Source organism: Ostrea edulis, chromosome 7 (genome assembly GCF_947568905.1).
Source record: "Ostrea edulis chromosome 7, xbOstEdul1.1, whole genome shotgun sequence".
In the NCBI taxonomy this organism is placed as follows: domain Eukaryota; kingdom Metazoa; phylum Mollusca; class Bivalvia; order Ostreida; family Ostreidae; genus Ostrea; species Ostrea edulis.
This window is the reverse complement of record NC_079170.1, coordinates 38517240-38542100: the sequence shown is the minus strand read 5'-3', so window position 1 is coordinate 38542100 and position 24861 is coordinate 38517240. Positions and strand designations below refer to the sequence as shown.

At 34.5% G+C, this 24861-nt stretch overlaps 1 protein-coding gene across 2 annotated transcripts; it reads left to right on the top strand.

Moving 5' to 3' along the window:
* The first annotated feature begins 1965 nt into the window (after window positions 1-1965).
* Window positions 1966-22494, top strand: LOC125655231 (multiple epidermal growth factor-like domains protein 10). Of its 2 annotated transcripts, XM_048885444.2 has the most exons (6): window positions 1966-2056; window positions 14734-14928; window positions 16914-17054; window positions 17746-17886; window positions 21256-21397; window positions 22190-22494. In XM_048885444.2, the coding sequence occupies exons 1-6, from the start codon at window positions 1990-1992 to the stop codon at window positions 22374-22376; spliced, it is 873 nt and encodes a 290-aa protein (XP_048741401.2). In that variant the 5' UTR covers window positions 1966-1989; the 3' UTR covers window positions 22377-22494. The 2 variants fall into 2 exon arrangements, with proteins under 2 accessions (XP_048741401.2, XP_048741402.2); XM_048885445.2 differs by lacking the exon at window positions 1966-2056 and having other exon boundaries at window positions 14825-16346.
* Window positions 22495-24861: the final 2367 nt, after the last annotated feature.

Sequence of the window (24861 nt, the reverse complement as noted above, 5' to 3'; positions counted from 1 at the left end):
AAACACCTTCGAACATAGATAATGTTATAACAATACAACCTGTCATTGAGTCAAAAGATGTCTGACTATTTTATACCTGTTCTTTCACACCAATTGTGACTGCAGATTGCTCCGTTTACCTTATCAAGATAGAGGGTTCACAGCTGGTGTACCGGTAGACAGGGGGTGCTTACTGGTATGTCCAGGGGCGGTGTTTACCCTACTATTAATTTCGTATTATCTATAGGTGTTTTGGGATTGATTACTGTTCTTCATCTTCACCTCTTCATTTGAAATTGGAAACTTTTACATTTATTTTATTTAGTCAAGAAATCAGTTTTAAAAGTAATCTTAAAAGAAACAAGAGGCCCATGGGCCACATCGCTCACCTGAGTCATCTTGGCCCATATCTGAAGACTTTCCATATATATTTGCATGTAAAACCTTGGTCCCTATTATGGCCCAAACTACCCTTTGCAAACTTGAATCTACACTATGTCAGAAAGCTTTCATGTAAATGTCAACTTCTTTGGCCCAATGGTTCTTTTAAAGCTTTTTTCTATATTTGTATGTAAAACTTTGACCCCCCCCCCCCACTTGTGGCCCCATCCTACCCGCCGGGGACCATGATTTGAACAAACTTGAATCTGCACTATGTCAGAAAGTTTTCTTGTAAATATCAGCTTTTCTGACTCAGTGGTTATTGAGAAAAAGATTTTAACTATATATTTGTATGTAAAACTTTGATCCCCCTTGTGGCCCCATCCTACCCCCGGAGCCCATGATTTGAAGAAACTTGAATCTGCACTATCAGAAAGTTTTCATGTAAAAATCAGCTTTTCTGGCTCAGTGGTTCTTGAGAAGAAGATTTTTCCTATATATTTGTATGTAAAACTTTGATCCCCTATTGTGGCCCCATCCAACCCCCGGAGCCCATGATTTGAACAAACTTGAATCTGCATTATGTCAGGAAGCTTTCATGTAAATCTCAGCTTTTCTGGCTTAGTGGTTCTTGAGAAGAAGATTTTTAAAGTTTTTCCCTATATATTTGTGTGCAAAACTTTGACCCCCCCTTGGGGGCCCATCCTATCCCCGGGGGCCATGATTTGAACAAACTTGAATCTGCACCATGTCAGGAAGTTTTCATGTAAAAATCAGCTTTTCTGACTCTGGTTCTTGAGAAGAAGATTTTTAAAGATTTTTCCTATATATTTGTATGTAAAACTTTGATCCCCTATTGTGGCCCCATCCAACCCCCGGGGCCCATGATTTGAACAAACTTGAATCTGTAATATGTCAGGAAGCTTTCAGGTAAATTTCAGCTTTTCTGGCCCAGTGGTTTTTGAGAAGATTTTTAAATGACCCCACCCTATTTTTGCATTTTTGTGATTATCTCCCCTTTGAAAGGGACATGGCCCTTCATTTGAAGAAACTTGAAAGCCCTTCACCCAAGGATGCTTTTGGCCAAGTTAGGTTGAAATTGGCCAAGTGGTTCTGGAGAAGAAGTCGAAAATGTGAAAAGTTTACAGACAGACGGACAGACGGACAGACAGACAGACGGACGCCGGACAAAATGTGATCAGAATAGCTCACTTGAACCTTCGGTTCAGGTGAGCTAAAAACCCCAAACCTTTGTTGAACTAAAACCCATGATCTATAGATCAGCAATTGCCACGCTAATCTACTGAGCTACTCAGCTAGGTAATTGAATCTAATATGAATAAACCAGTATTGCTAATATTGATATTTTCATTCATGTTTAAAATAAAGTCAGCCATTATGACGATATAGTATACCTCTTTCACAAAACAAAATGATCTTGCACACAATTTGACCCGACACCAGGCCTGACAATTGTCACCAATAAACATGTTGAAGGTGGCCATAAAATAAAACTTTTCCTGTCTATTGAAATGTGAAGTGGAAAACCAAACTTTCACGTCCTCCATAAAATTCTTCTTTAAATCCGGTCTTTGCTTACGGTCGCATTGTGGGATTGGTACGTGTGATATGGCGTGTTTACGGTTGGTGTTGTTCTGTGTTTTCTTTTTAAAATCACTGTGCAGTAAAGCAGACGGTAAGTTTATTGGAATTTTTAGTATACATCATATATCAATATACAAATTATATCTCCGCCAACACAGGAAGACAAAGATTGAAATAGTATAGATTTATGCTTCTTTGTATGTTTAATTACTGGTTAAAACCAGCCTCTCGATCCGCTCCTTTTTAGGATCGCTCTTATATCACCGGCTTCTGTGCAAGCCTGGTGTTTAACTCGAAGTGGTGCCCCATTGGTTTTAAATCCATAGTAATAATACCCCCCTCTGTTTTCTGTTTCGTATGCACATCATAACTTGAAAGATACAAATTAACTTGTATTACCAAACTCCAAAATTGATATTTTAATAAATAAGATTTCTGAATTATGTCTAAGATATCTAATAACGAATAAACAACTTGAAAACAATGGCCTTTTATTCAAAGCATATTTACAATAGTGTTATCTCCATAACAATTCCTAAGTCATCGTTTCTATTTTAATCACATGATAGCAGGTGTGAACAAGGGGTGTCTTCCCACTTAGCTAAAATTCTGAAATCTGTAAGGGTGACTGGTTTTAGCTAGATGGGAATGGTGCACAGGTAAGGGTGTCAGAGAACAAAGGAAAATTATTACAGGTAACCTACAGTCTGTTTTGTAACACATCACAGGTAATTTTGTTTGATATTGAAATTGGGCAGTAAAATTCCATTTCAAAAGAAGGAAAGATTTGAGATTAATTCTAAATTTTTATACATTAAACACATTTAGATTTAAGGAACATATCAGTTTAACAATGAAACACATAAAGAAATGCAAGTACATAAAAAGGAAAACATCAGTCTAAATGAAAGAGATGAGATGTGACATCTGCATAGTCCATCACTTGGATTTCACATAATAAGATCAGAAGGACCCCATTGGAAATAAGCCATATGGCTTTCTTGGGTTATCCTCGGCATAGGCATATACATTAATTTATTCACTGTGCTCTTAAAGTCAAGTAGCTGTTAAAGTTTACCTTTTTATGTTATGTATTTAACAACAACTTTTGTTTTAACTACGTGTTCCTCTGTGATATTGTCTTGTATTTATATTGTATATGTGCCTATTCCTAAATAAATAAACTAAAAAAAATCTCATAAACCAGGAGAGAGAGAGAGAGAGAGAGAGAGAGAGAGAGAGAGAGAGAGAGAGTCACTTTCAAAATTCATGATGACAGAAGTAATAAACTATTCATGGACTAAAACTTCTAGTGTTCTTGAATTATTCGATAGTTTAGGATGTTAAAATTTTTGTTTAAAGTGTTACATAGTGAAAATCATATTATTAGAAATTGCTATGATAAATCATATTACAAATGTGATAGAATGAAAAATTGAAACAAATACTGCGCCAATATGTTATAACACAGATGCCTTAATAAACAGTCAAATCCTTTATCTATAGAGTTCACGGCAAAACAACAACGTGCACACACAATAATAGGCAATTCGTTCCTCCTCACGATTACAGTTAATTAACTCGTTCACAGTCACTTCGATAAAACACACATAATATAATGGCGCAGCTTCCTTTTGCTTCTTTGAAATAATAAATGTTCATAATGGTAATATAAGAAACATACGATAGGCACTATAAACGTATTCAGTCATGAAAGTACAAAATCTTTTAGATATTTAGGCGGACGACGGTCACGAATTGGTCGCTGCGATTGGAATTCAGAATGTTGTGGTGCGACTCCCTCAATCTGGTACTCAGGAACGGGGGTTACCACGGTGCATTCGGTTGGTTCATTCTCGTCGCTGGGTGGTACGGATAGAAGTGGAGGTATTGTACTGTGATCTCGTATTGGTTCTTGTGACTCCATCCCATCGGTATCATGGCTTCCTTCGATACAGTCCGGGTGGTCCTCATGTTCCTCAGTGTCGTCATCTGGGTATTTAGGTAGCAACTTGGGCTGGGGTATTTCACAAGGAACACTATGCAAGGTGAAGATAACGAACAGTGATCAATCTCATAACTCCTACAAGCAATACAAAATAGATAGTTGGGCAAACACAGACCCCTGGACACACCAGAGGTGGGATCAGGTGCCTAGGAGGAGTAAGCACTCCATTAGTTTGACCTTGTAAGAATTAGCACGAATCTGTCGACCAGAGAACTTTTTAATGTAGCCCCATTCTCCATCAATTGTTGTGATTATGTAGCGGTTCCTTGCTTTAGATTTGTCACGATCACAATATAAATATACTAGGTCGCCTACTTGGAGTGACTGTTGATGCTGGGTCTTGTTGCTTTTCCACTTAGATAAAGCACTGGAAGAATGGTTGGCTTCCCGAAGGGTCTGCTTGGAATTCATCGTGTAGAAGTCTGACACTGGAATTTGTTCATTGGTGTACTGACTTCGCTGAGTCCACAATTCACGAGCTGAGAGTCCAGTGAACCGGATTCGAGAATTGAGTCTTGCCACTGCTATTGTCAGTTTCAGATCAGTCACAGGACCTCCACCTGGCTCTTGTCGAAGTATTTCTTCTTCCAACTCCCCTATGGCCTTTTCTGCTACTGGATTTTTGTTCTTATTTTTTACCCGACCGATTTCTAAGGTGATTCGATACTTCATAAGAGTGTCATCATCACGAAGCCCCATAAACCCAGGAGCAGGATCCACACGAATTACAGCTGGGGGTCCATCCAGAGGTCGTAACTCAAGAGCCAGACGGAGAATAGCTTCCCGTAAGTTATCTCGTTTCTCATCAACTATGAGACAGGCGGCGGTAAATGATGTCACACATTCTCTGAGCAGAAGGATGAGTTGGCGGTTTCGCTTAAGTACGTCAGCAGCAAACATTATGCCAAATGTTTCAGGTGGTTCTTCAGAAGACTGGGGAATGAACTGGTCTGGGAATTTTTTCAAGGAAGCACATACGTGGCATGATGATTGGCTTAGCAAATGAGAGTCCATACATACTTTAAGCTAACAATTACAGGTACATGGTACCCAAATGCATATATAGTTTCTTAAACTTTACAAAAAACAGATCTGTTTTCAGATATATATCAAAATCAATATTTTCTTATAAACTGTGACTTTTTGTCCTGTGACATTTTGCCCTACTTTCATAACATTTCTAACTGTGACTTTTTGTCTTATGTTCTTATAAGACTGTGACTTTTTGTCCTGTGATATTTTGTCCTACTTTCATAAAATATCTTATTCTGACTTTTTGTCCATGGTCATTTTGTCCGTGACTTTTTGTCCTGTGACTTTCTGTCCTTAATTCATATAAGCGTATGTAAAATCGTCAATCAATTACACTATCCTGTCCATGAAAATATACTTATATATTTGTACACCTCTAAACAATGTCATTAATATATTAAAACATTATAAATCTTTATTTCATATTGATAAGATGTATGTCTTAAACAATAAAGGTATACTTATAATATATATATACATGTATATGATTTCCTTTCATAGGCCTGATTGGTAATTACAGGTAGTTAGTGTAAAACAAACTATACTCAGGGACCACTCAGGTGTGCAAATCACAGTTTTAGCTAAGTGGGAATAACAATTTCAGAATTTTAGCTAAGTGAGAATGAATCGAACAAGGCACAGCTATAGATGTCTTAAACTTGGATTAACGTGCAGGTGTAAACAACTACCTGTAAATAAAATAACACCAGGTTATTCTACCGTGACCAACCTTCGTAATCGTATAATTAGAAGTACCACTCGCCCAACTTACGAACAATACGTAGGCACATATTCAACATTGTTTTATTATTCATTTATCTATTTTGCATAGTATTTTTCTTCTCTCACCCTCTTTTATTTCAAATATATTTTCTGATTATCTGAATTCAAATTATCTCCGATATGCGAACAATCACACATTTACTGAATACAACTCGGGGGTTTTTGTACAAAAGTGGAAAACTTTCCTATTACGAGATAATTGTTTTTGTATTAATATCTAACCAACTAGACTCTATATACATATAGCAGGGTCGTGTATGGGAACCAGCAGGGATGGGGGATCGTGCCATCCTCCTTTTCCCCATTAAAAACCACAAGACAACAAAACTAACGTCTGGCGGCTTTTTTTCTTTATTTACCTAATATCTATTTATTTTCAAGGTCAACGTATATCTGTTCGCTTATGCCCCAACTATAATTGCTTACAAAGGACCCGTCCTCAGTTTCACGAAATTAGTAAAAACAGCCTTCATGTTTGGTATTCGGACAAAAAGCCATAGCACAAAATGTCACAGGATAAAACGTCACTGGACAAAGTCACAAAATCGGTAGGAAAAGTCACAAAATATGTAGGACAAGTCACAAAAATGACTTAGCAAATGAGACCCCGTTTATACTTTTAAGTTGATAATAACAGGTGGTACCCAAATGCTCACTAAAGCTGTTGTTCAGACACCAGTCAGAGATTTCTTACAGTGGATAGGAGGTAGAAGGGAATAAATGTCATCATTCTTATTGGTGTTTGTTTTGCCACATTTAGCACCTTTAGTTCAGTATTAGATGTTCATTATTAGATATTAAGAAAGGAAAAATCGTTAATTTGTTTATATAGCAATTATTATATGATAGTTTACTTACTTCTTATTTTGGAATTAATCTGGAGCGAAAGGAAGCCATCAACCATATTCTGCCATCAGATTTTCTTACATGTAATATATAGTATACTAAACCAAATGATCATAAAGCTTATTTTTATTTTATCTTAATCAAAAATCTCTTTTTGAAAATCAAAATGATATTTTACAATAAATATGATAAAAGGAATAACAGTTTTATAATTATTATCAAAATCTCATAAAAAATAAAAATTTTGCATACATATTTTCTTAAACTTTCAAAAAGAAAACAGATATGTTTTGAAATATATATAAAATATATATATTTTTTATTTTCTTTTAAACTGTGACACGTTGTTCTACTCTCATATTTCTAATTGTGACTTTTTGTCTTATTTTCTTATAAAACTGTGACTTTTTGTCCTGTGACATTTTGTCCTACTTTCATAAAATTTCTTATTGTCACTTTTTGCCCATGGTCATATTGGCCGTGACTTTTTGTAATTTGTAAAGTGGTAAAGGGTTTGAAAGGTACATACTTTCAGTACAATGTATATATTATTTATGACTTTAAAAGTTGAAATATTTTCATGATCCTGGTTCTAATTAGGAACATTTATTTGGATCATTTTTTTTATATCACAAAATTACAATTTTCTTATATCAAATTCATGACAAGGAACTACGTAAAAATTAGCAGTACTTTGAATGAATCTCACTCTTTCCAGTCAGCCAATAATATGATAGGACTGGCTTCACGAGTATGTACGAAAGCCACGGTATCGACGTCAAGTTGTTTAATACCATCATGAAAGCTGCCGTCTTTGGGTAGTCCTTTGTCTCGCGTCTCGGAAGATCTACCGAAGCAGACCCGAGAATAAAATATTTTGGAGTTGGTGGCATGGCAGCAAAGCAGCCAAATCAAGCCTGCCCGCAAAACCTGCTTCAGTATTCCCCGGATCGAATTTTCGTTCATCTCGTTGGAAACGACATCAGCGTTGAAGGAAAACCTAGGAAAGTGGCTGAAAACGTCCTACAACTGGTGCAGGTTTTAGAAGACAGCGGAATTGGAACTGTTCTCGTGGGACAGATTCTAGACAGGGGTGGTAATTTCAAGAAGAGCCCTGGTCTGACAAGCGATATCTTCGGGAGGAAGAGGAACAGGATCAACACAATTCTGCGAGCAAAGCTTGGAAAAAGATTGATCTTACTTCGGCTGAAATATCCCCAGGACTTTGCGGCTGATGGTGTTCATATTTCCCAGGGAAACCTATGGAAATATGGCGCATAGACAAGGAGAGCTCTTCTGACGGAGTAAAGCTCGAGAAGAAAACCGGCCCTTTTAAGGGCCACAGAAATATTTCGAAAAGATACCTCAAATAACATACATTCAGAGAGACGAAATCTTTTTAAGATTTGAAACATATACTCCCTAATTACCAACATACAGTCTCACCGAACTTCCCATCAAACACAAAAAAATCCACAAATCATTTGTTTTCAGTCTTATGACCCGAAATATATGTATAAAATTGACGTATCTTTAAAAAGAATTGCCAAAGTAGAAATGTAATTGAAGAAATTAAAATCACACCCTATTGCAATTGGTTACAAAATATTTCCAAGAGCATGCCTACAGCGATCAATACCACAATTCAAGCGTTCCATAATCATATCATGAAGTAAACCATTTGTTTCACTATATCGCAAAACACGCACCATAATATAAATGTTAGCATTAATTAATTAAAATATGATACAATTACATTTAAAGGGCATATTACGTAGGACTTATATCTTATTGTATACAATTTCATAAATAACATATCTACAGCAAGGCGTAGTACAGGAGTGCAAAGTGCAGATGGTACAATAATCACAATCAGTATTTCACAGACACTTAGGATGGGTTTTGAAAGGGAAGGTTGGCAGAAATATAATTCACAACTCTTCTCTAAAATATAGCTGACAAGCAAATAAAAAGAATTTCATGAACACGAAAATGCGATTTCGGTTTAACTTTTGGAGGGGGTGGGGGGTCACAAACACCGTGTATCAGGTAATTTTGATGTGTTGCAAAAGTTGGTTTCTTTTTTGGTGGATAAAAAAATGCCAAAAAATAAAGTGCCAATATTTCCATTAAGATTTTACGGAGTTAACAATAGCAATCTTTTTTTCTTTTTGGGTAAAAATGCACTAAAATATAAAAGACCACAATTTCAAACTCTTTTTTGACGTCAAATTTGCCAAATATTCACGACGACAAAATTACCTGATATTCCGTATGCATATGTATACATATATGTTGAACTATAAGATCATTAAGCATCCCGAGGAACTATACCAGTCCTAAAATTACAAAGCATAAAGCATACGAAAATTATATCAGAACTTAAGCTAGCTTCTGTTACATTCATGGGCTTGGTCAATTTTTTGTAAGTCTTGGCCAACCCAATAATTCTCTCTATATGTACATGTTTGCTAGAGATTCGTCTGTCATTCGCAACAATTCTGCCACAGAGACGGTTTTTCTTCTTTAAAAAAGTAGGGACATTTATGGTTATATTTCTTGGTGCGAAAATGTCTTGGACATTAAATATATATTATATAATAATTAAAGGGATACGGGAATCACAGCAGCATATCAGATCTTTAAAACCAAAGAGTTCTCAATCAGAGTTCGGACGCAGCGATATAAAGTAGCCTAGTGTTGGACCGGTGTCATGTTTTCTCTGCGTTCACTTGATAATGCTACATGTAGTATTTATATAATTAGCTACATATGTCTCTGAATATAAAATCTGTTATTTGTAACCTTGTTCTTTCAAAATTAGATAACTATACTTTCTATGACACGTGATATATTCGAGTCCAGAAAAAAAAAAATAAGGGTGGATTTACCAATGGTGTCTTCTCACTTAGCCAACATTTTGAAAAAATACAGGTAACTCTGTGTTGGCTAAGTGGGAAGTGGGTGCAGGTAGAGAACAAAAGAATTTAATTACAGGTAGGCTATAGTCTGTTTTCAGATATAACCAGAATAAGGCAATAAGAATATTTTGTAGGATATATACATGTATAATGATAGAATATATTGAGATTCTGTCCCTTTTTTAAATAATTCATTTAATGATATTATGATTTATATAATCAAATAACTTTAAAACTTATTTTTTTTAAATAATGAGCTGGTTTGTTTTCCTTCTATTTATGAATTTTATTTTGCTGGATATATTAATAGTTTGTTTTCTTTGTCTTTTTAATCTTAATTTTGTAAATCAATTACTTTAAATTATAGCTTAACGTTAATGTACCTAAACAAATACCAAGTTTCAAATAATAAACATTAAATATTTATTTAGTTATTTTGTTTTATCATGCACAAAGTCTCTGAAGATTGGCATCAGTGGCAAACACAATTATTCTGTTTCCTGCTTCATCTCTGTCGTCACATAACAGGAATCTCTCACGGGCAAAGGTCTCCGTCCATGAATCCTGGAGGTTGATTTCCTCCTGTGAGGTGGGAAGTTTGGACATCATTTTTCCCTCGACTTTGGTACAGCACAGACTTACAGGATTGAAAAGTAGGGATCTGTTTAATCATGTCTACCACAGTGTCATCACAGTCAGCATTCCGCAGTGCTCCTAACTCTTCATCATATATAGAGGGTATGGGTGCTGCTTCATCTCTGCATCTTTTCTTCACTTTGCTGACGAAGGATTCTGCTGCCAAACCATTGAAGTCCCCTTCATGATTGTGAGGCCGTCCAAAAGACACAAGGATGTTGTCCACTGTAACAACTGTAGCAGGTCACTGTCGGTCTACACATCTCCAATATGTTCGGTCGTTGCGTGTTGTCCTCACTGAATACTTATATCCACCATTAAGAAGATAAAATCCTCCTCTACCGTTCTCTAAAAAGTTGACTTGCACCTGTAGATTGGCCATTTTTCTTTAAAATGATTTTTTGAAAAAATGGACAGTCCAGAAAATAATTAAGATCTCATAATTTTCAGGCTTGTGATTATGTAAATCAGTGATCATAATTATGCCTATCTAGCAAATATTCTTTGAGAACAGCAATCTAATCTCAATTTAGTAATTATACATCCAATTTAAACCATAAATAATTATTACTATGTACACTATTCTAATCAGGTCTATAATAGGGTTAATGTAAAAACTTGTTTAAAAGAAATGCAGATCTATATTTCTTTTCAAGATTTTATTTATTTTCATTTTTTTATTTTTTATTTTTATTTTTTTACACAATTAATCTTTTTTTTTTTATGTCATAACAGATAATTTTAATTTTTTGTTTATCAATTATATGTTACATGTACAAATCTGGATATTGAAAAGTAGATTTATATATCAATCAGTATAATACTTTTATATGTATTTATGTTACCTAACATTCATAACCATTTTTTAACATAAATATATGCTTTTGTTTATTTGTTTTCATATTATTTTGAAGCAAGTCCTTCTCAGGTAAAACATTTACCTGTGAAAACAGACTATAGCTTGCTGATCACTCAGGTGTAAAAATCAAAATGTTGGCTATGTGGGAATAGGATTTTCAAACTGTTGGCTAAGTGGGAATAAACCTTACCAATCATGCCGATTCAACTACATGTAAATTACCAGATACACGTATTTCAGTGGTAGAGTACCCAATAAACATCTTTATTGCGAGGACCTTTCTAACTTGTCAATCTTCTAGTCTTTGTTTCGAAATTTTACACTCATATTGAGACGTTCCCGGCTGTAGGTGGAGTGCCACAAATTTGGACCTACGTAATGGCCATCATGACCGTAACAGGGAGAAGTCTTTATATAATGTGTTAACATTCACTGTCTATATTCACGTCTGGGGTTTGACGCGGGTACGACAACAACGACTACATAGAGTTTATCAATGAGAATTACATTAACATCTTTTTAATATGAATTTCAGAGTACTTGTGTGTAGAATAAGAATGCCTTAAAATGATATAGATAATTCGTGAGCTATATACATAATCTGTAGTCAAAATTAGCATTGAAAAACGACGCCTTAAAGGACACATCTCGTATTTTCAAAGTATATAGAATCATATGCATTTTGTCTTCCTTATGCTATAGAAATTAATTGTAATAGTTCGTTCGCTGAAGTATTGCGATAATTAGCCACAATACAGACTTAAATCTAAGCCCCGATTTCAAAAAGCCTAGTTAATTAGAGAGGTAGTCATATGGTACAGTGACGTCATATGCGACCTTCGTCGGTCAACTTGTTGTAAAAGTAGTGTTAGATATGTTTAAAAACTCGGGTTTTAGGGGCCTAATTTATTTACCATGGATAATATTTATTTCGATGTTGACAAATTTCCCGAGTCTTATATCTTTTAGCCACCAGTGCATACAAATAGCGACCCAAATGTAGCGAGGAAAGCGAGTATGAAATCTGCATTTGTGAGTAAATAATGTTTACAAGGGATCGCTGTCTAAACACTATTTGGTATTAATGCCATTTCTTTAAACAACTGTAATTAGTGTTGTTGTTTTTCTAAAATAAACATTGCATTTATTTTAAAATCTATTTTTGAATAAGTTAGATAGGCTTAAATTATGGTACGATTCCGTATCATTGACAACTAGGCCTACTATCACGGGTGCATTTTGAAAATAAATAAATAAATAAAAATGATCAGATTTATAGTGAAAATCACAATACTTTTAAATTATTTTCTTCAAGCAATTTTATTGATCATTATTTTTTTTTTAATCTACACGTTGTTACTTAGGAAGTAGGAGCGCGGCGTGCTGTTGTTGTTACTTACGCTTTCCTTAAAAAAATGAAAGCATTATAATTCAATTCAAAGTTGGGAAATATCACAGTTAATTATTTACAATTGAAAGCTCAATTATCTTTTATCTTTAAATTTCTTTTTTTTAAAACTACCAGTTGGTGGAATCTGTGAGCACAAGTTCTGCCCATATGTTGTTACAAGGTGAAGGTCAGTTGGTGCGAGTGTATTGAATTTGATAGCAGAACGGAAAGCTTATGCCGTACTCAGCCGTAGGCCTATATGTAAAGTGCGTAGCTTGGATAAAACCATTTTCTCGCAGTTTATCTATGTCTTTATCCGAGTGCTTGTTTGAAAATGTACAGGGACAAATTCTACTGGTTTTTTTTATGGTAAAGTCGTTGTGCCGACAAAAAATATTCACGTCTTGTCCCTCATACCTTCCTTCGAAAATGGAAAAAAAAAACCACAGTCCAAATCCTCTCTATTGACAGCGAGTTCACCCTTAAACGGCACAGAACACCCTAATGCAGTGTTAGTTACAAGCCGTTAATGTGATAATTGGTTTTTTTGTCAATTAAATCTAAAGATCAGTAAAGTTGGCAACTAGTAACCAGCTACTAGTAACTGGCTATTTAAAAAGAGAAAAGTTGGCTACTAGTACCCAGCTACTTGAACCAGGAAAAGTTAGCTACTAGTAGCCAGCTACTAAAAGTATGAAAAGTTAGCTACTCGTAGCCAGCTACTACAAAATATAAAAGTTATAATTGCTGAGAGCTCGCTACCAGATAAAGGTTAATGAGTTTGAAAATTATTATCTATCAGATTTATTTCTAAAGAGGACGAGGAGTCATATGAAATTTCATGCTCAATTATCCCCAATTACATAACGTTGCAATGCAAAATACGAATAAACTTTTTCAACTGAGTGTTTACTTTAAAAGTGATACGAATTGAATTCAGACCTTCAATCATTTGATATACCATCCATTTTGAGATATCTGCTACTTTTACAATTTGATTCGAGTTACCCTGAAAGCGTGATATCTAAAAATTGATGGTATATCAAGACACCTAGTACCACTCCACTCCACTCCACTTATGTGTCTTTATCAAGAGACATATATTACATAAACAAATAGCACACACCACGAAAAACGACAAGTATCAATAAACTACATTGAATTGGTAACAAGAATGATACATTGCGTCGAAAATTTGAGTTTTAAATAACCAACAGTGTCGTGGCCTTTTCAGTGCTTTTATATTTAATTGCTGTTATAAAATTTAGAAATTCATTTCAAAATTAAGGATTATCTCCCTCATGCATAGCTCTTATCCTTGGACGAATTTGGCTCCACTTTTTCGGCACGCTGTTTTTGGCTATATTTAGCTTCAAAACTTCATAGTTATTTCGGATTTCAAACATTTCGGTTGAGCATCACTGAAGAGACATTATTTGTCGAAATGCGCATCTGGTGCATCAAAATTGGTACCGTATAAGTTTTACATATATATATATATATATATACATATACATACATACATACATATATATATATATATATATATATATATATATATATATATATATATATATACAAAGCACTAAAATAAGCAACGAAACGAACAACCAGATTGTCAAATTTTCGGGACGACCCGTACCTTCGTCAGGACAAACGAAAAGAATTACATAATGTGGCCAATATCAACAGAGCATAATAACAAAAACTACATATAAATACATCTAGCACTACAACTACACTAATCTACAAACGTATTTACAACGCAGACTACATGATTTTTGGCTTGCCAATCAATGTTAAAAGTAGAGCGAATTAGGACATGCCTTATTCGTCCAAAGAGCTGATCCAAAATCATATATATATATATATATATATATATATATATATGTGTGTGTGTGTGTGTGTGTGTGTGTGTATCATATATGATTAATTACCTGGCTATTGTCTATTTGTATCGGGGCCTCCGTGGCCGAGTGGTTAGAACATCGTGCTCAAAATCACACGGCCTCTCACCTATGCCGGCGTGGGTTCGAATCCCACTCGCGCCGGTAAGTGAGAAAGTTTCCCAGTTTACTTTCGGAAGGTCGGTGGTCTCCTCCCAGGTACATTGTATCTGGGTTCTCTCTTCCACCAATAAAATCTGGGCGCCACCAGATAACTGAAAAATTGTTGAGTGTGGTGCAAAACATCAAGTAATCAATCAATCTATTTATATCTATAATATAGATAATTTATTGCCTGGGCATATCACATATATATCTATATTATAAAAAATTCGTCTATATTATAGATAATTTGTTGTCTGGACTGCAGCCAATCATGGTTCTTGATGGGAAGAAGGAAACAATCGATGGGTTAGAGAAAACCATAGATGGCAAAAATTGGACTTGTGTAAAATTTAAATATTTCAAAGTTGCAACATGGTACCTGGAGCTGTCTGCTATGCAGAATGTTTTCAAAATCAACGTTTTACACAATGTCTATGGTAATACAATAGCTAAGTATTTCTAAAGGACAAGATGATGACGTGATTTTATAAATTCCCTTTAGGAATCATTTGGATTGTTTCTGTTATCGCAATGTACTCTTCACGTACTGTCACTATACATTATCTTCACGCACTGTTACTATACATTGTCTCCACGCACTGTTACTATACATTGTCTTCACGCACTGTCACTATACATTGTCTTCACGCACTGTTACTCTACATTGTCTCCACGCACTGTTACTATACATTGTCTCCACGCACTGTCACTATACATTGTCTTCAAGCACTGTCACTATACATTGTCTCCACGTTCTGTCACTACACATTGTCTTCACGCACTGTTACTCTACATTGTCTCCACGCACTGTCACTATACATTGTCTCCACGCACTGTTACTATACATTGTCTTCACGCACTGTCACTTTACATTGTCTTCACGCACTGTTACTCTACATTGTCTCCACGCACTGTTACTCTACATTGTCTCCACGCACTGTTACTCTACATTGTCTCCACGCACTGTCACGATACATTGTCTTCACGCACTGTCACTATACATTGTCTCCACGTACTGTCACTATACATTGTCTCCACGCACTGTTATTATATGCATTATCTATTATCACTTTGTACTCTCCACGCACTGTTACTATACATTGTCTCCACGCACTGTTACTATACATTATCTATTATCACTTTGTGCTTTCCACGCATTGTTTTATCCCGTGGGGACCCGGTTTAGAATAAATCCTCAGTATCCCCTTGCTTGTCGTAAGAGGCGACTAAATCGGGTTGTCCTTCGGATAAGACTGCAAAAACCGAGGTCCCGTGTCACAGCAGGTTTGGCACGATAAAGATCCCTCCCTGCTCAATGGCCATCAGCGCCAATTTTGTAGCCCTTCACCAGCAGTGGTGACGTCTGAGTGAAATATTCTCGAGAGGAACGTTAAACAATATTCAATTAATCAATCAACCACGCACTGTTTCTATACATTGTCTCCACGGATTGTTACTATACATTGTCTCCACCCACTGTGAGTATACATTGTCTATTATCACTTTGTACTTTCCACGCACTGTTATTATACATTGAATAGACGTGTTATTTCTTTCTTAAATGTTTAGTGATAACAATATTTGCTAAATCCTCTTGATTACGCTCACAAGAAAAATGAATGGTTTTCAAACATTCTCAAAAACAAATTAAATCTCTTTACAAATTCCTATAGCTATAATCAGATGTCGATTTATGTTGCTAACTCGAGTTTTCCTGAGAAAAGTTCCTTGTGTGCAGCAATTACCGCCAGAGAAACAATAGTGAAAGCTACCTGTGCTAGTTATGGCCGATATGTCTTACTGCAGTATGAATCTAACAGAAAAGGCATCTCGATTTGTGAAGTCCTTGTGAAAGGTATAAGCATGCCATATGATTGGTGGATCTAGAGGGGTATACTATGATTACAATCTTCCATTGGTTAACAAAATGTCACTTTGAATGCCAGTCTGTTGAAAAAGGTTTTAGTCAAATTTTGCAAAAATCTAGTGTTTCCTTTCTTAATCCAAGAGAAAAGGTGTTCAATTTTGGCGGTAAAAACAATGACTACAACAATAAAACCAAACAAAAGTAACTTTACAAAATAAAACCAATGAAGTTTAAGAACAATATGAGACGGTGTAAAAAGCAAAATACAGCTAAGTGTAGACTTTGTTATACATAAATTGAAAACAAAATTTATTTATTAACATAAATTTCTTATGATTGACCCTGTTGGAGTTTTCTTGCTTCTAATCCTCTCAGATTATCATACACTTTCCCAGTGGATTTCTATTTAATTTTACATGATTTAGACTGACATATACTGTTGCAGCAGATTTTTATTTCATTCTCATTCTTATAGTCTACCCCAGTGGATGTTTAGTTATTTCTACTTTTATCTGACTATGCCAGTAATGTTTTATTTAATTGTATTCTTTTCAGGCTGTCCTAGTGGCTTTTTTGGAAGAAACTGTAGCGAGGTGTGTAGTGGTAATTGTTTACACAAATCTACATGTAACGTAACCACGGGATACTGTGATGATGGCTGTGCCCCAGGATGGAGGGGAGCTGATTGTTCAGAGGGTATGGCAATTGTAGTAGTCTCCATAACTTTCCAGTCTCACGATCTTTATACATGGGCACACGATGATGTCAACATAATTGATATGTGTTGGCATAAATTATGTTTGTGGGCTGTAACATGCCGATAAAACTTCAATATTAAGTGTGAAAATTGTATCGGCTTACGACAAAAATGAATGATATTCTTTTTATTTCAATGTTAAAGGTATCTTGTTAACAGTTTTAGTGAATATATGCAATGCGATTATGGTTAGCATTTACCAAAAAGTTACATACACGTTGTCATCAACACTTTTTGACACCGTTGAAACAAATGACACACATATTTCCTTTATACATGCAAATAGATATAATTTTGTGCACACTTACAGGGCATGGTTTAAAGTCTTTAATTATTTAAATCTTAGAAACGTTATTTCAAAATCCTATCTGAATGAACATTCAGAGATGCTAATTTGTTAATATGACATTTTTGGAATGATTTCTCAAGAATTGTCAAAACTCCAATGTAAAGTTTTCAACGTTGAAATGCTAAATTTCTCGTGTACTTGTAGAAATATAATGTTAGACGTTCATTTCCTCTTTCGCAATTCTTGACCAAAAAAAAAAAAAAAAAACAAGTGTAAAATCCTCGAATGTGGCATCTCATTTCTATCTTAAAGACAGTCACTCGACTGTATATCTTTTGCAGGGTGTCCAGAAAACACGTACGGCTCTGATTGTAAGAATAAATGTGGACACTGTAAGGACGGTGCAGAGAATTGTGACCGAGAGACAGGTGTTTGTATAGCTGGGTGCAATGATGGGTACTTTGGAGATAAATGCCATTCTAGTGAGTATATCCATTATAAAGTGATTAAGTGTGAAAAATCCTGTCAAACTCGTCTAATAGAATATAATATATATTTGAACATATTGAGGGAATCTTTCGGTCTGTAATCGCAGGTCTGTTTATACTCGTATCAAACTTTCTTGATAGTTTCATACTTAGTTCTACTCTTATCAAACTAACATTCAAACGGACATACATTATCCAAATGGATCTACATTGCTGTAGTAATGATCCTGTCCTAGTGATTTGTTCTTTCTATATTTTACTTCCCAATGATTTATGATTATTTTCACACTTTGCTGACTGACTTTGTTACTACATTTGTTTACTTCTCCACACTTTCCCACGATTCTTGTGGCATATGCCGTACATCTAACCATTTAACACTACCATAGTGATTTAAAAAAACAACTTTTTAGGCTATCGAAAACAGCCTCCTATAAACTTTACGTAGTCTCTCATAAACTGCCCCAGTTTACCATGAAAGGTGAAGATAACGAACAGCTATCAATCTCATAACTCCTATAAGCAATACAAAATAAAGTTTGGCAAACACGGATTCCTGAATATACCAGATATGCCTAGTAGGAGTAGCATCCTCTGTAAGTAGATTGTATTCTATCTCGGGGCTTTCGTGCTATTTCTACTTGTTTCAGTCTATTATTTTAATTCCTCAATTTTTTTAATATTTGTAAATGATTCCAAGAGAGTTTTACGCATTTTTACTCTGTTTGGACTGCTCCAATACGGTTTTGTTCATTTCTACTCACTTAATAATGGCGTAAAGTCTTTTTTGTAATTTGCCTCTACAATCTTGAGACCATCCAAATGGATTATGAGATTGATCACTGTTCGTTATCTTCACCTTTCATTAGGAGATATTTTTACTATAACTGAGGGACACTATGGGTCTTTAGTCACTTCTATTCTTCTCATATTGTCATGCACTTTTTCAATACAATTGTAGTCAACTCTAGTTTTTTTAGCTTGTCACATACAGTTGCAGTGTATTTTGAATTTCACTCTATCTCTTTTAGTTTGTCCTAATGAAGTTTTAGTTATTTCTACTTTTATCAGACTATGCCAGTAATGTTTTATTTATTTTGTATTCTTTTCAGGCTGTCCTAAACTTTCTTGATAGTTTCATCCTTATTTCTACTCTTATCAAACTAACATTCAAACGGACATACACTATCCAAATAGATCTATATTGCTGTAGTAATGATTCTGTCCTAGTGATTTGTTCATTCTATATTTTTGACTTCCCAATGATTTATGATTATTTTCACACTTTGCTGACTGCCTTTGTTACTACATTTGTTTACTTCTCCACACTTTTTTCACGATTCTTGTGGCATATGCTGTACATCTACCCATTTGACACTACCATTGTGATTTTAATTTTTTATTCAGGCTAGCGATCAATTTCATAACTCCTATAAGCAATACAAAATAAAATTTGGCAAACACGGACTCCTGGATATACCAGAGATGCGTAGGAGGAGTAAGCATCCTCTGTATGTAAATTGTATTCTATCTCGGGGCTTTCGTGCTATTTCTACTTGTTTCAGTCTATTATTTTTGTTCCTCAATTTTTTAATATTTGTAGATGATCCCAGAAGAGTCTTACGAATTTCTACTCTGTTTGGACTTTTCCAATACGTTTTTGTTCATTTCTACTCACTTCATAATATCCTAAAGTCTTTTTCAATTTGCCTCTACAATCTTGAGACCATCCAAATAGATTATGAGATTGATCACTGTTCGTTATCTTCACCTTTCATTAGGAGGTATTTTTACTATAATTGGAAGAACACTATGGGTATTTGGTCATTTCTATTTTTCTCCTTATGTGATACACTTTTTCAATACATTTGTCGTCAACTCTACTTATTTTAGCTTGTCACATACAGTTGCAGTGTATTTTGAATTTCACTCTACCTCTTTTAGTTTGTCCTAATGAAGTTTTAGTTATTTCTACTTTTATCAGACTATGCCAGTGGAATTTTATTCAATCGCCATCTTTCCAGGATGTCCTAGATTTTTTTTTAGAAGACACTGCAGCGAGGTCTGCAGTGATAATTGCTTTAACGAATATACATGTAACGTACCTACAGGATACCGTGATGAATGTTGTGCCCCGGGATGGTATGAAAGAATGGCAGTCGCAATAATTTTGCAGCTATGTGATGTTTATACTGTTCAGAGGGCATGGTAGTAATGACAATCGCCATAACTTTCCAATCACGTGATCTTTATATATGAACATACGATGATACGAAGCTAATTGATAGATGTCGACTTTTAGACTGAAGTATGGCGATGGCCTCGTTTCCATGTTAGTAAGAAATGACCATATTACGTGAATAATTTGTTACTATGTCAATCATGGATTAGAGGTTATGGAAGATATTCAATATGTCTTTAGCGTTACTATTAATGTAAACAATAAGGAAATTTTGTTCAAATTTGGGTTGCCCGGTTAGGTCTATGATTGACTGAGGTATAAGGTATAAAGTTGTTGGTTTAATTTATCGAACACGTGGTTTGACTTCCTTTATTTACAGTTTTTAGTATTTAGTATTTGTTGTTTTAATATAATTGAAGAGTTTGAGGTTAAAGTGAAATGGATTTGGTGTCAAAATTTAACATAAAGTGCAATAATGTGTACTATTCCCAGAATTCCTACGTTAAGGTTGTTCTGCCTTTTTATGAAGTAGATTAGGATAAGGAATGGGGTGATAGCTTTAATCTAAAATGTAGAAAAGATTATGTGTACACGTCAATATCGAGACTACAGACATAGTTGATAGAAATGACACGCAAATTTCATTTATAAATAGATGTATGTTTTGTGCACATCTGCAATGCGTGGTCATTAGTTTTTAGTTTAAAAAAAAAACCCTTTTATTTTGAAATCATATTTGGATGAAAATACAGATATATGATCTGTTTTACTACAATGTTCAAATAATTTCTGATTAGTTTTGAAAATGCAATGTAAACCTATATGCTTTGAAATATTTTACATGTATATCGTTTGTAACTTCAAGAAATTAGACTTTATTGAAGACGTTCATCTGCCACATCTCATAGACTAAGTATGACTTCAAAGCATTGTTTTGAAAAGACCATCACTTTGAATTCAACATTACAGAATCAATGAAAATCTGTTCCATTAAATAGGAAATTTGATAGTATCCCTGAAGTAAAATAGTCATAAAAAGTAAATTTTCAAAGTAAATAACATATTTCAAACAAATCTTACATAAATCTCGAAAATATGTAGAAGAAATTTTCCTTAATTATACATTATGATTTTGTAAGATATTTAATGTTTCATGACAAATTTCATTTTGTTTTCTACAGACGACGCTGGTAACATCACGATAGGCGATGCATGTTCCTTGAAGCAAGAATCAGAAGATGACATGACTGTGTACATTTTGTTGGCCGCATTGGTAGTTTCAGTTTTAGTGAACGTCTTCCTTGGAATAATGTTCATCGCCAGGTAAGCTAATGATGAATATTAACGACAAGTGCTATCGAATCTCCCGAATAAAGGCGATGCTGATCCGTTTGGGTGCCCTTTTTGATGACTGTCAACTAAGTACACTGTAAGATATTGAAAAAAAGTAATTAAAAGTTTAGTGGTGGAATTCTAATTTGTGATGTATCAAAACACATAAATCTCCCGATATTTTCAGTGATATGATCAATAATTAATATTTGAATTAACATATGATTAGCTTTAAAAGGATGGATCACATGCGTCACTATGACGATATGATTGACACATGCCATTGTTTATATATTTCAAACACGTGGCCCATTTTTTGGAATGATTATCAGAAATTTAGAAACTGCTTTAAATACCTCGCTATTTTTGCAATATCGAAGGGAAACGTAATTAAATCACAAATCTTAGGGCTTTATCTGCCGTTAGTTGAATCAATGTGATTTAAACAGTCATATCTGTCACTATTTTAACATGTAAATTACGGTACTGAATCCCAGAGAAACCAAAGAAGGTATATAATTCATATCAGAAATCATTTGTCAAAGCATGTACTAACCGTCATTCCAGTTTCGTGATACAACACAAGAGATGTTTAAAATAGCCAAAGCCAACACCAATTAGTTCTTATTTTTACAATATATTCGCATATAGTGTTTATTCAGAGTGTATGTCACTGTTTCTGTCCTTTAATATAATTAACATTTTAAAAACAAAATATGTTGGGATGTACAAAAGTGTTAGTAACTGATTAATGAAGTTTGATTTTTTTGTATAACTATATAGGTTCCGTGTTAAACCAAAGAAGGAAATTTGTGATAATCCTTCCCCGGTATATGTAAACGTGGTGGATGAAAACCTTGAGGGTATACCTACACAACGGAGACCACAGTATGATCAAACGAACATGCAGTACGAGACATTGGGGACCCCTGCTAATGCTTTGCAGCATTACGATACATTAAAATCGTAAAAAAGAGTGCAGAAATACTCTACTTAAACTACTGTTTGGAATGATGTGTTTCACGAGAGTTTTCTTTATTAAAATCGCAAGTGTGATTTGTCAAAATCCCATAAAAATTAGAAAAGCTGCATGTTTTTGTTGATTTATGCATGAATGCCCGATCAAATCCTGGAAAATGTTTTAATAGTGCAGGAGTTCTACAATTTGCATTTTATGTCCCTCTTGTCCCAAAGATGCTTTCTACCAAATTTGGAAATAGTTACCAAGAAGAAGTTAAAAGTGTTTAATTGTTAACGATGTACACCAATTGCAGGGTCTGACACAGGGACTCTAAAAGGTGACCTAATGATGTTTAATTTTCTTTGGGTATTTCTACCTTTATTTTTGAACAACTATTGAACAGAAGGCAAAGACATTTTGAACAAATAAATATTTATAAGCAATTTAGATTTTCAAACCTTCAATGGTGCCAGTACCCCAGTCATAGTTGCTGTAACTCCGTCTCACTTCTCTCACTATTGTTCTGGTATCATTGTTCTCAAACCTGATTTGAATAAGACATCCAAGTTATATCCACACTTTGCATTGAATAAAATAACATTTTGATCAAAATAGGTGGTCTCATGAACTCCTTACAACATTTGATACACTGTATATGTTGAAAAAAAGAGGCCCATGTGCCAAATCGCTTTCCTGATCAGCAGATCCTAACAATAAACTATCATTATACAAGCAGCTTGGTTCCAACAAATTAATTAATTATGGAATTTAATAATTAAACTTGACTACAAATTCATCAGTTATCACATGCCCGTGTAGACGGATATGACCTCTACGATATTAAGAAATTTCATCTAAGGATGCTTTAAGCTACATGTAAGTTTGGTTCCCTTTCCATTCGCATGTATAAGTTTGATCCCTTATTGTGGCCCGTTCGTAACCCCAGGGGTCATGATTTTACAAACTTTAATCTCTACTTTGTAAGAAAGATTTCATGTAAATTTCAGTTCTTCTTGCTTGTTTTTTTTAGAAGATTTTTTAAAAATGACCCCACCCAATTTGTGCAATTATCTTTAGCATAGACGCATGATCTATACCAAGTTTTCCATCTATTTAGAACACCGGTATTAGATAGTAATTCTAATGTACGATGACGTAAAAAATTATGGAAAATTTTATGTACCCGAATTTAGTAGTGATCTTTTCATTCTGGTGTACAGGTCCCCATTCAAATAATTACAATGTAAGTGTCTTCCTGTAGCTTCCTTATCACCTATCTCACTGCCCTCTGGTGAATACAATTAGGATATTAAATAATACAAAGCACACTTAAACATAATTGGTATGCTATCATAGTACAATTCATATAGGTATCTATTGCAACAGTAACTTACATGGAATTTTATAAACTTGATCACATTGAGGTTAGAGATGATGTTCATCAGATAAAACTACGCTTCGCATTTGATTTGATCCATGATTCGCGATGTCTGTCACAGAAGCATGCTGAGGCTCATCATATCACATTTACGCAAGGGTATTATTTATCTTTTGTTTCCATTACGTATGAATGATATACACATTCTATTAACTTTTCAACAATAAAAACACTTCGGTATTATAATGTAAATAACAAAAGAGATCAGATTTATTTAGCTACGGCATATAAAGTGAGTATCTATCGTCTCATCTCTGCCCTTTTCCCAAAGCTATTTCCCGATCATTTCTTTATTTAAAATTGGTTAAAACATCAGTCTGACACCTGGACTCTTATTTCCTCCCTAAGGCCAAACAAGTAGTTCTGTGGTTTGTATGACATACTTCTTATAGCAGGCAAGGTCAGATTTTTTGAAAGAAACCGTATTTTGTAGATAAAGTATTAGAACTGTAACTCCAGTGGATATTTGATGGCAAATGAAAAAAATATGCATTAAACAATGATGCTGAAATATTGTATAATTGTCTCTCAAAATATATGAAAATAATGGAAATGATCGTTGTCAAAAAGGTGCACACCGGATTCTATGTGCCTGATGTGTATTCTTCATATAGGTAACCAATTTTAGAAAGACCTTCTAGTTATCCTCAGTGTATTTCATTATCATTATTAACTAAAGATTAAATTCAAAATGAACAAATTGCATTTTATTTTTTATATACTAGCGGAAAAAAGAAACCGTGCATTATCTAATATATGATCAAATAATAAAAAAATAAGAATGGACAACTCTTATTTTTTGTAATTCTGTTGGCAAATGTATTCGTTACAACATTTCATAATCCATTAATATTAAAGTCGAATAACGTCAACTTCAGCACACTCGAAAGACACTGATATTCGAACTTGAATTAACAAAGTTAATAATGCGTGTGGCCACCATTTGCATTCACACATGCTTGACAACAGCGCCTCATTAATTCAGTAAAGTACCACTAAAGTGTTCAGAAATGCTTGAGGAATGTTGTTCCAGATGTTGGGTAAAGCCTGGCCAAA

Excerpts from the sequence above, each read along its gene's own strand:
- LOC125655231 (XM_048885444.2), top strand. The coding sequence starts at position 1,990 with ATGGCGTGTTTACGGTTGGTGTTGTTCTGTGTTTTCTTTTTAAAATCA. Across the intron at positions 2,057-14,733 it reads ACTGTGCAGTAAAGCAGACG|ATAATTTGTTGTCTGGACTG; the intron begins GTAAGTTTATTG and ends TCTATATTATAG. Across the intron at positions 21,398-22,189 it reads GGAATAATGTTCATCGCCAG|GTTCCGTGTTAAACCAAAGA; the intron begins GTAAGCTAATGA and ends ATAACTATATAG.